This window comes from Lepeophtheirus salmonis, chromosome 7 (assembly GCF_016086655.4).
Source record: "Lepeophtheirus salmonis chromosome 7, UVic_Lsal_1.4, whole genome shotgun sequence".
Classification (NCBI taxonomy): Eukaryota; Metazoa; Arthropoda; class Copepoda; order Siphonostomatoida; family Caligidae; genus Lepeophtheirus; species Lepeophtheirus salmonis.
Genome location: NC_052137.2, coordinates 19,707,901 through 19,719,779, shown reverse-complemented (window position 1 = coordinate 19,719,779; position 11,879 = coordinate 19,707,901). Strand labels below are relative to the sequence as shown.

At 30.2% G+C, this 11,879-nt stretch overlaps 1 protein-coding gene and 2 long non-coding RNA genes across 3 annotated transcripts; 1 reads left to right on the top strand and 2 right to left on the bottom strand.

Moving 5' to 3' along the window:
• Window positions 1–4,578: 4,578 nt before the first annotated feature.
• STUB1 (STIP1 homology and U-box containing protein 1) lies at window positions 4,579–7,410 on the bottom strand. The gene is made up of 3 exons (XM_040716448.2): window positions 6,957–7,410; window positions 6,623–6,894; window positions 4,579–6,374 (listed from the first exon to the last, which is right to left on the bottom strand). Exons 1-3 carry the CDS (start codon window positions 7,207–7,209, stop codon window positions 6,051–6,053), a joined length of 849 nt encoding a protein of 282 aa, XP_040572382.1. The 5' UTR covers window positions 7,210–7,410; the 3' UTR covers window positions 4,579–6,050.
• On the top strand, window positions 7,160–7,859 carry LOC139905923 (uncharacterized). Its single transcript, XR_011781073.1, has 2 exons — window positions 7,160–7,300; window positions 7,405–7,859. It is a non-coding gene; the product is annotated as an uncharacterized lncRNA (long non-coding RNA).
• A 2,351-nt stretch (window positions 7,860–10,210) lies between these two features.
• Window positions 10,211–10,591, bottom strand: LOC121122095 (uncharacterized). Its single transcript, XR_005865694.2, has 2 exons — window positions 10,449–10,591; window positions 10,211–10,393 (listed from the first exon to the last, which is right to left on the bottom strand). It is a non-coding gene; the product is annotated as an uncharacterized lncRNA (long non-coding RNA).
• Window positions 10,592–11,879: the final 1,288 nt, after the last annotated feature.

The following is an 11,879-nucleotide window of genomic DNA, read 5'->3' as shown; positions in this document are numbered from 1 at the left end:
TCGAAGAGTTAAAGTAGTTTTTTTAGTAGAGGATCATTATTTTTTTAATAATGCAGTCAATTTTCCATTGATTTTGCTGTGAATTATATCATTTGAGTTATTGATTATTTTGCCACTAGTTCATATAATTTAATCAAAATTCAATACTCATTCTGTGAGGAGAAATTTGAGATATTATTGTAACGCTCAGTCATGGAATTCTAAACATATATTTAACATTCCATGGCTCAGTATAATAGGAAACCTATGCAACAAATGTTGTTATTTCCCTCGAATCGATTATTTTACAAGCAGTTGCACCCGAATAAAAGACAAATTTTGCTTTAATAATATAGAAGATAACTCCTCAGGAAATCCTCAGTAATATTCTGTTTTTCATGAGCACACTCACACGTAACTACTCAATATTTATATTATGTTCTGTCCTCAAGAAGGAAATAATCATAATTAGAGTTTGATGGAATGACTGATGAGTACTTAAGTCCCTCGAGGGGTCACTAATAAAGACTAATGAACCAGTGCTTCCCGTATGCCTAATACAAAACGCATGCGAATATTAATTCATTTTTACATACCAACGTTTATATTTAATTCAAATCTAAACATATCGTGAAAATGCATATGAAATACATCAAGGAGTACTATATATAGTGCACTCTGTCTACACTTCGATTCTACACCTGTCATATTTAAGAAAATTAAACTTCACACCAAGCCTCTTGTTTAGCTAGAAACGGGCCCTCAAGAGATTTTAAAGAGTGAATTTCTCCGATCCAAGGTTAGACTATCATGTAATCGGGCTTGCTAGAATTTTCAATTTGATGTACCCTACCGACTGATGGTCTAGACAGACAGATTCTGACAAAAGCCACAACCAATCAATGTCTATGATGTAATTATTGCCCTAATTTTCAATTTGATGTATCGTACCAAATGATGGGCAAGAAAGACAGACTTTGCAAAACACGCAACCATTCATACACTATGACGTAAATATTAAAAAGCGTGGTGGAAGTCCTTGGACACCTTTTACCCGCCCCTTTTAGTCTTTTTTTTTTATCAGTCCAATCTTTTTTAACATTCAACTGTCCTATGTACTGATACATTGGTCTTTCAGTCCCTAACTATCTTGATTTTCTTTACTCATAGCTAGGATGGAAGAATAGAATAGCTAAGAAAAAAATGAATGATATCTAGAACGTATAATAATACGTTCTAGTCACATATCTCCTACAGGTATCTTGTCTCTTAGAAGGAGGTTGTGCATAATGATTAATGATGTAACTTAAGGGACTCAAATTTAACTACGTCATTTTAGCTATTGTAGTTTCTACAAAAGACCAATAAGGAACAGTCCTAGGACTGAAAATTTTTATTAGGACCGGACTCATAGGACTGTACCTTTTTCGTTTTTTTAGACCAATCCAACACTACTGATGTAATGAATAATAAATATGTAATGTAATAAACCAAAATCATTATAGTCTAATTATTTATTCTTCAAAAAAAATTTATACTTTTTTGTTTTTCAAACATAATTTGAATTTAAATATTATCATCATTAATTAAAGTTGTGTCCAGTTCAGATTCAGCAGTTCTATCGATCCCGATCTCGGTTCTTTCATTCTAACGGTTTCGGTCTCAGTTCAGCTTTATTGGTCTCGGTGTTTGTTCCCAGTTCTTTATTATACAGGTTCAGTTTGGCACTTAAAACAAGAGGCGTCGCTAGAGAATTCGGGCCCAGGAAATAATATTAGATACAAACAGGGACGTATCTACCTTAAACGCAGACTGCATAGTGCCCCAACCTATAACAGGGTCCACGAAAACTAAGGTTGCGTAAGACAATGGTTTTCAAAGTAGGGTCATGAGGGGAGGCTAGGGGGTGGGAAAGCTCAGGAAGATGGTTGACTTATTTGGCTAACTACCAGATGATTTCGAGCCTTTTTCCCCCAATTTCTTTTTGAGGAAAGGTTGCGTCATACAATGAAAGTACCGACGTGTTTCATTTACATAAAATTTTGCAGATGGAATATTAAAAGGTTAAAAATATAACAAAAAATAAAACAAACGAAAATAAGCTCAAGAACCGAGACCGATAAGCAATATATTGCAGTCTCGGTTCGACTTTGTCGGTTCCGGTTCAAGTGGTTCAAGAACTGGAACCGCTTGACCGATAAAGGCACAACCTTGAACCTTGTTAGTAATAACTAATAACCATAAAATGTGAGGTTTTTTCAAGATGGTTGACGAACAAAATACCCCGTACATCCCAAAAGACAGGGGCTAAAACCTTATGATCTGATAATATGTGCGTCTTTGGTATTTTGGAGGATATTTACTAGCAACTCATAACATAGCTTTTGAAGTCTCATATTTGTGCAAATACTTCTTTATGTTTATTTTGATAAGTTATCCGACTATTTTTAAAATATCAATTTTTATATTTCAATAGATCTCAGATTATGTACATTAAATATATGTATAATGTTTCAAATTACAGATTCTCACTAAGTACTGGACTGTTTGTAAAACTTGCCTGTCTGTTCTGTGCAGTAAAGAGACTCATATTATTTCATTTGAATCGATGTTAGAGCTAAATATTTAAAGTAAATATCCTAGATATTTAAAATGTATTCTGCATTAACATATAAATATTTGTCAATTTGTTTTTAAATAAATGAGAAAAAATGTTTTAGTACTTAAATAATTCTTTTAATGGGAAAAAAAATCATTGTAACACTAGATTTTTTTAAATAATTTTTTATTTAATTACAGATTTGAAATACAGCTTCTAATATAATTTTATACAGATTGATTTAAAACAAAAAAGAGATGAAGAACGTCCATTAAGCAAAATTTAAATACTGAGTAATTATATATTGAAAAGAAACAATTAAATCCCAATTAGTATTGTATTTCAGAGTTAACTATCTACGAACTTTATTTTCTGATAAATATCAAGTTCTACATATGAATAAAACAAACAAGTAATTCGATATCACCAATAATATATGTATATATATATTACAAGCTGAAAGGATTTAATATTTATAACAAAATTTACCTTTTCCGTGGGCTTTTAATCAGCTAACCCAGGGAAGGATAACAAACGGCGCTGAGCTCTTAGTGGGTAGCTACAAAAATAATTTTATAATTATAATAATTAATATGCAATAATATTAATAATTTTCCCAGTTATTCCTGGCTTTGTTGTAAAGTAGTAGAATATATTAACATGATTAATCTATTTTATATAAATTGATCCACTTCAATTACCAATCAAAAAATATTGATGAAGCTTGGGGCCAGGGCCGGTGCACAGGTAGTGTGACCCCCCCCAATGGAATATAAGAATCGGGGAAAATGGGATATACGCATTGAACTTTTAGAAGTATAACTTAGAATAAAAAAAATCTTGACACAGTGTAGGAAAAGGGCTCCAAAAAAAGGGTTCCCAATTTTTCAAAGAAAGATCATTAAAAAAATGTTGCTAAATAATGCAAAGTGCAATAATGCTTTTTTCAGATTACGTGGTTTGAAGACACCAATTTATAATTAATTTAATAACTTGAATGAGTACTATGACGCTAGGTACGTAAGTATTAAACCCATTTTGCCTCAAGAATATTTCATCTTAATATATATAAATAAAAGTGGTTTATTACGTCACTATTGCTTATTTTTGGTTGAAATCGTTAATTCTTTAATAGGCTGAAGTCATAAAAGTATATATAAAAAAAGACGAAATAAAATTATGAAATACAAATTTTGGGACATGATTCCATCATTATACCAACGAAAAACAGACATTGAATAGTTTTTATAATAATAAGCAATACATATTTTGATTAAAATATCTATTTCAACTAAAAATAAACAATAAAAACGTATAAACTTTATTTATGTATATATTAAGGCAAAATTTTCTTGAATAAAAATGGCATTAAGGGCAAGTCTCAGGAGGCAAAATGGCTTAAAGCGAAAGAGACGGAATACTACATAGGAGCATAGGGGGATTCTGATGTTGCAAATGATATCCCAATGTACATCTAAGGAACATTATTACAAAAATAAAAGGTGGAGGTCATAAGTGTTATTTAATATTAATAATTAAAATTGGAGGTATTTTGAAGAATTAGAAAAACAGCTCTTAAAAAGATTTCATCCAAGAAAGTTTAAAAATTAATGTACGATTTAATATTACAACACTACATCTGCACATGATCAAGGGCGTCCGCAGGATGATATTTTTTTTTTTTTGGGGGAGGAGGGGGTTAATTTTTTGGGGAAAAAATCCAAAAATTAAAATTTTTAGGGGAAAAAATTTAACATCCACAGCTGTTCACAAAAAATTTCAAAAAATCTAGAGTTTTCACAGAAAATCAAACTCCAAATATTACATTTTCTTGGAAAAAGAATATTCTTTGAGGGGGGTTACAGCCCCTTTCACCCACCTCCTGCTGATGTCCATGATGATACAATACCAAAGAGGTCTATCTGTAATTGGCTTGTATGCGGTACCAAAGACAAAAATACATGTGCAGAGTCTTTTTTTACATTTGAATTTAATTTCGATTTTTTTAGAAAATAAATTTGGAAGTTTTTACTTAAAGAAATTAACTTTGATTTTATTTTTTTGTAGAAAATAAAATGTAGGGCTCTTTTTAATATTTAGATATACTCTTTGCTGGTTCCATATTCTTTTATAATCAAACACAAGGTCGGAAAAATGACTTCAATGTACCTTTCCCTATAAAACAGGCACTGATTATAGGGGCAGAGCTTATTCTAGCATATGTCGTGCGTCATGATAAAAACAATCTTAAATAAAAATCAAGAAAAGGAGAAAACCCCAATATATTTTTTTACTTCGTATACAGCCCAATATTCTATGGCCCTATTTCGGTAAATGCTAGGCTACGTATTCCAATATGTAGCATGAGTTAGGAAGCACAAATTTTTTAACTATAGTTTGAAACTTTTATTTGATAAAGATACTTATTTTGGCCCCGATTTATCCTTTCAAATAGAATCTATCAATTTATTATTACTATGACGATCATTTTTTGTTACTTAAAGTGCAACTTGCAGCCCTTTCATAGACATTGACGATAATTTATCGAAAGACACAAATGTAATCCACTGTCAGTTTTGAGAAAATACATTCTCGCTTTCTTTTTGTTGATAGGTCATATCCGGGTTTGTAACTGTGTTTTGAAGAAAATTAATATTTAAAAAAAGAAAGAAAAACAACTTAAATAACGCCATTCTCTAAAACTAGCATTGTATAGGGCTACTACAATATTTTATTGCACATAATTTCGTATTATCAAATTGAACAATATCTAAGTTGAAAATTTTCTTGAATTAAACAAAAAATCACTTTATGTTTCTTTAATACTCTATCGTTATCGTGACTCTCCATATACTTAAATAATCGTGTCGTAAAAAAAATGATATCGTGACACCCCCTAATTTATCAGGATCAGACAGTAATAAAAAATAAACATTGTTAAGATATGACGAGTTAAGTTTCTTTAACTTAATCATAAAGTAAGAAATTTAATTACGCATTGACATCTTTAATATAAGGACCAAATCCTTCTTGAAGCATAATTTTTGATGGAAGAAAATTAAAAAATTAAACTTTTTTATTCTGCCATATATTAACTAATATATTATTCTTTAATATCTAGTGAACCTATTTACAAATTTCCTAACACTTATTTACAAGTTTAATGTACTTATAAAGTTGGAAAAACAATAGGTAAATTGAATAAAATTAACTCTTATCGACTCTATGATATTAATTATCTTCTGATGTACACGGATAATCTCATTTTAAATGGCTTTCAATTCCCCACGCCTGGACTAATTATAATGAATGAAAATGATATTCAATTATAGAGGCTTATATATTTTTTATCTTTTAAAAAGAAGCACTTAACTGTAATATAATTGTTAAGTGTAAATTAAATTGTTGTTGAACTAGAAAAATACGGGGAAACGCTTCATAGCTTAAATTAAAAGGTCTTTAAATGTTTTCTTTAATAGTCTAATGCCCATTCGTTATCAGTTAAAAAACCATCGACCACTTCTTTCATTGCAAAATTAGGAATAAGTTGATCTTGACTAAGTTTTTTTCGAGTCACGGGATCGAAATGACCTACCCGTTGAAGATGTTCTTCAATATCTTTTCTGTCGTAAGTAATTCCACTCGGAGTGATGACGGGTTCTTTAAGGATTTCAAAACTAATCTTTCCACAGAGGTGATCAGGTACTTCTCTCTTTTGTCTCTTCTCGTCAACCTTAGCAAAAAGGGTGTTCACTTGGCCAATTATATCATTTGCTTCGTGTTCAAGCTTTTCAGCCTACGATAATATTATGTAATATAAGTTAAAAGTTAATTATTGACCGATGAAATTAGACATTTATATCAGAGAAACTTCATAAGAATGGGATATTTTAACAAAAGATTAGTATTACAATCATTCACGTCTAATAAAATGAATTTAAAAAGGTCGTCTCATAATAAGTAAGACTAATTTAAAGCCAAGTTCATAATATTATGATGTAACTTAAAATTATTACAAGTATTGCAATATATGTAAAACACAACCTGTAAGTCGGCATTTCCTCCTCCTTCTAAGCGTAATTTCTCAATTTGTCTGTCTTTGTCATCTAGTATAAGCTTATTTAAGAAGGTTTGAAGTTCTATTTCTTGCTGAACACGCTTTTCCTCCTGAACATTCCATCTTTTTTTACGGGCTATTCTAAGTTGAACTGCAATGTCATCACCAAAGTTGAGTTTTTGCTCTTTAGAAAGATCCAAAGCTCTCTGTAAATGTTTAATTGATTCATCGTAGCTGTCTTTCTCTAACAACGCCTTGCCTTCAATAACAATATAATAATCATTCATTGATATAATACATTTAAGTGCACAAAGAAGTTACCTAAATAAAAATGTCCTTTGACTAAATTCGGATCCTTTTCCAAAGCTCTTTTGGCGTCTGTAACAGCTGCATTCCATCGCTTGAGATTTAAGTAGCAAAGAGAACGATTTGTGTAGTAATAGGAAACATTGGAATTTTTAAGAATGGCTTTTGTATAAGAGTCAATAGCGGAGTCAAAGTTCCTAGCAGCAAAATACTTGTTCCCAATCTCCTTCAGTTCTTTGTCTGTGTAATTCTTCACTGCACTTCCCATCCCTCCAAAATTGTGTTGTTGAAATCACAAATCTAGTTAAAACTTTAAAGTTTTTAACTAACTTCTCGTACTCTATATTGTTATAGCTAAAGTAAGTAATATAAATTAGTTTGACATCAGTTAGACTTTGTCTTCTCTTGTGTACAGTGTAATTATTCAGATATTAGTTTATTCCTTTCAATCTTTTTTTCACAGAGGGCACCACTTTGAAGCACTGATTTTACATCACATCATAAATGGTGAAGTTTATGATTACGGGAATTCAACCACTTAAAAATCACTCAACCTCTTAAAATTATTTATTTATTTATTATTACATGAATATGAACAAATAAGCTTGCTTCCAAAAAACTTTCGTAATAGTACGATAATATTCCGACGTAATACTTAATAAAATGGAAAGAGTCTATAACAGGGGTGGAAACAAATCCAAGTCTTTGCTCACAAGTATAGCTCATTGAATATTTTCTTGAAGACCTCAGAGAATAAAATATACTTACTTAGAATTTTATATCCAGTGAAAATTTTCCTGTGGGAAATATATTCAAAGTATTTACAGTATCAATGTAAAATATCACAGTATTGTAAAGAGTTCGCTGTAGTATAGTATATATAATAATTAATAATTTAATAAACTATCAATCAATTGGCACGCATGCATAATATATTCCTTTTCTATATAGATTAAATTGAAATTTTAAAAAACAAAATCAAACTAAAAGATGATTCCTTTGAATGTAACAATCCATTAATGAGAATGTTTATTAAAGGTATAATTAAATGAATACATACAAATAAATATATTAGTTGATCTTGTCACCACCAATTTTGGGCAAGGCTACCAGTACTTGGGGGCCCCTACCAGCTATTGGGTTTTAAATCATCTTCTTGGATTCTTAGGTCTTAAGAAAATTTATTGAATCTTCCTTTTTTCGTATATAGTCAAACGTCTATGTTTTAAAATGTTTTAATCAATAAAACATTTTCAAACTAGAGTGACGATATGGCCACAGTGTCGCCACAGGTTTCAGACATTTAATGTTTGAACTAATGTTAATATTAAATATTTTTGGATGTTTCTAAACATGTCTGAAAAAAAAAATACAGTAAAATTTGATTTAATAAGAAAATTAAAACTTCAGGGTTCTATAATCCATAGAATATGCTCTTGTAACCGAAAATTATGGCTAAAAGTGAATATAAATTTCATTAAGAGAGAATTAAGAAACAGTATTTTTGATTTGAGCTTTATTTTAAGTCGAATGAAAATCTATTAAAATATATAATTTGCTATAAATCATTTAAAAAGTTTAATGTTTTTAATAACATTGTATATATATCTGGCAATGCATAAAATACCTACTGCATAAAATCATCACACCAAGTTTAGTTCGTTAAATAATAAAAATAAACTGCAGCTTAGGATTGAGTTTAAAATAAGTGATAAATTATATGGGTATCGACTTAGTTTGATAGTTTCTTTCCCGATTATTCCTAGTTTTTTACTTAATAATATGTATGTACTGTTCAACATATTATTTATGGGACATAATGACTTTTTTTTAAAAGATACAAGTATATAATAATGCTGATAGAAGATATTGATGCCTATCTTCTTATAATAAATAATGAAAATGTTATTTAATTACAAGGCTTATAAGATACAAATTTACTATAAAAAAGTCTTGGAAATCGTTCCACTAAACTTGAAAAATTACGATATTCTATTTTTACATGGAGATTGGAGAATTTAACATATTATTTAATCACATGGGGAAAAAATGAATATTCGTTTCCCCCTTTAATTTTTATATAATTTATAGGATTGTAAATCTTTAATCTTTTTTTGGCATGAGTGTTTGTTGTTGTAGGCAACCTGAAGAGTCTTTTATTTTATATTTTCTAGTTAAAGCTGTTATCAATATAATTGAGGATCGAAAACGGAGTAATTCCTGCTTATGTTCTTGCTTGATACGGAGTAGGACTTGTGTTTACTTCCTTCATCTAACAGCTGCTTTAATAAAACGTTATGATAGCTTAGTTCAGGGTTTCTCAACATTTTTTGGGTTTTAGAGAAAGGGAAATGAAGATAATCATCTCGAAGGCTACGCAAATGAAATTTATTTGTACCGTAAATGACATAAAAATGATAAAAAGCATTGTCGTCTGAATGCCAAAAAATGTGCATTTTTTACATTAATTGTAAAACACAATCCATTAAGAATAGAATATCCCACTTCCAGAACATTTTATTACATAATTTTTGCAATAATTGCAAAAATGAACCAGTCACCACTTTTTTGGTTTTGCAAGTACGAAAATAATTTTGGTAGATTTGTGTACTTCTTTAAAATGCCAATAAATCTTATTAATTACTTTTGTTGGAAAATTTTTGCGAAACAGTTTTTTGCAATTTTCTTCGTGAATTTCGATTTGGCTATTTTTGACAGAAATAAAAGATGGACTTCTCATTTAGAGAAATTTTTTCATTCATGAATTTTTGTATGTTATTTGAAGTTTACAACACATTTTTTATTTATAGACAATAGAATTGAGTTCCACCTTGCGTCAACCTTATTTAACTACAATTGAGGCCTGAAAAAAGATAAATTCATTACATTGAAAGTAGAAAAAACCTAATAATAGCATTATTAAATGATAACATTATGTTTTTTTTTCAACATAATACGTTCATTTTAGTTTAAACAACTAGTTCAAACTAGATAACATTAAGAGTAAGACATAAGATTAGATGACTTTTTCTATTATAGATATGAACAATAAATATGAAAACTAACATTTACAGAAAATCTTTGCTTGCAATTATAAATGATCAAAAATATAAATTAAATAAAGGTTTTATGGTAATAAGGGATTGCTTTTTTCATTAATTATTTATTCTTATAGACTTCCAATTTTCGATTAGATTTGACAATTATTTTATACAATATTTTTAAATTTATGTTGCTTTATAAACTTTTCGTTCTAAATTTAATTTTAATTTTTGATTTTTTCGTGTCAGAGGAGTAACTGGAACTATAGTTATATTGTAAAATAATTTTGGAAAATTGAAAAGATCCTTCAATTAATTCCTTTTATTAACTGATGCAGAGTCTTCCAAATGAGGATCAGTAGTACTATATACATGTATGATCATGGGAACATAATTCCATGTTGCCTAGCTCTAATAACCCAAAAAAAAAAGTATTAAAAAAACAATTTTTTTAATGTTAATATACCTCTCCTTCCTCATCTGATTTTCTAGAATTCCGTATTTCCACAATATGCTTCACGTGTCGGAATAGGGTAGGTATAGCCCCAAAACAAAGTTTTTTATCTGTTTTAAGTAGTCCAATCTTTAGAATTGGCTTATTTCGAAGTGCTTTGAGCACAACTGAGAATGAGTGGAAGGCTTCCCATTGGCCCTCTTCATTTGAAGTATTCATTTCTCTGAGATACTCTTATCCTTTGGAAAGGAAAAAAGCGTGGCATCTTTGTCTCCAGATTTGTTCGAGCATTTAACAGTGGCACACGAAGGTATTTCTATCCTAATTTTTGGATTTTAGCTCGATGTATTGGAAAAATTACTTTGTCTTCACAGTTAATAAGATTTGAATAAGGCCACAAATTTATTAAAGTTGATTGTCAGCTGACGCCAGGGAGTTTTCTTGATGTCGTAACTTTTCTTATAGGGTTCTGATTAAATAAGACCCAAAAGCTTGCCCGCGCCGAAGGGGTCTAAACATTAAGAAAATTGCATATATATATATACAATTAGATGTGTACATGCAAGATAAATATGGTAACCTCCTTAAGTCCTTACTTTGTTGGGCCTTCATTATTATAAAACTTGGTTGTTTAGGGGCCCACAATACATGACATTAAAATTGTAATATTGCATGAAAACTCTCTAATAATTATTATATTACCTAGCACCGGTATAAACAATTGGTAGCTATTGATTTTCCCCCTCCAGAGATTATTGGGTAGTGCTTAAATTATACTAGGATGATCAGATGTCCTCTTTTTCTCAGACATGTCCTCTTTTCGATACCTAAAAATTGCATTCGACAGGGATTCCAAAAACGTCCGTTATTTTGCCTCGTCATAAAAAGATATTATAATAATATATATATAGGGTCTGTAGACTATAGTTCGTGTCTTGGTTACTTAGAGAGATGGATGGCACCCATGGAGGAGTTCTCTACTTTAATGTGGATGGATCTGAGTGAGATACATAACTGACTGGAATTATGTTGAGGGCTGTAATTATGAAAAGAGGGTGTCAATTGATGATACTAAGTGCTTCTATCAGGTCACCAATCTTAAGAAATTCATTGAGAGAAGTAACAGTGATAAAGAATTTAGTAAACTTTAAGCACACCAGAGGTGGACCCAATTCTTGGAAAAATCATTAAGTGTAGATTTTTATGCAGAGCTGCTCATGTAAACTCCTTAAAATTTCAAAAATATGACCTGCAAGGACTTTCATACCTACATATTTGATAGGCAATCCCTTACTACTGGATAAGATTAAGACTTTGGAGGTACATGACCAACTACATGAGGAGGACTGAAAAATTTCTTAATTTTCTGTAATGTTCTACGAACACCACCAACAGACGGAAGCAACGGACCGGGGTAAAGTCAATAAGAAGAACACCTTTGGA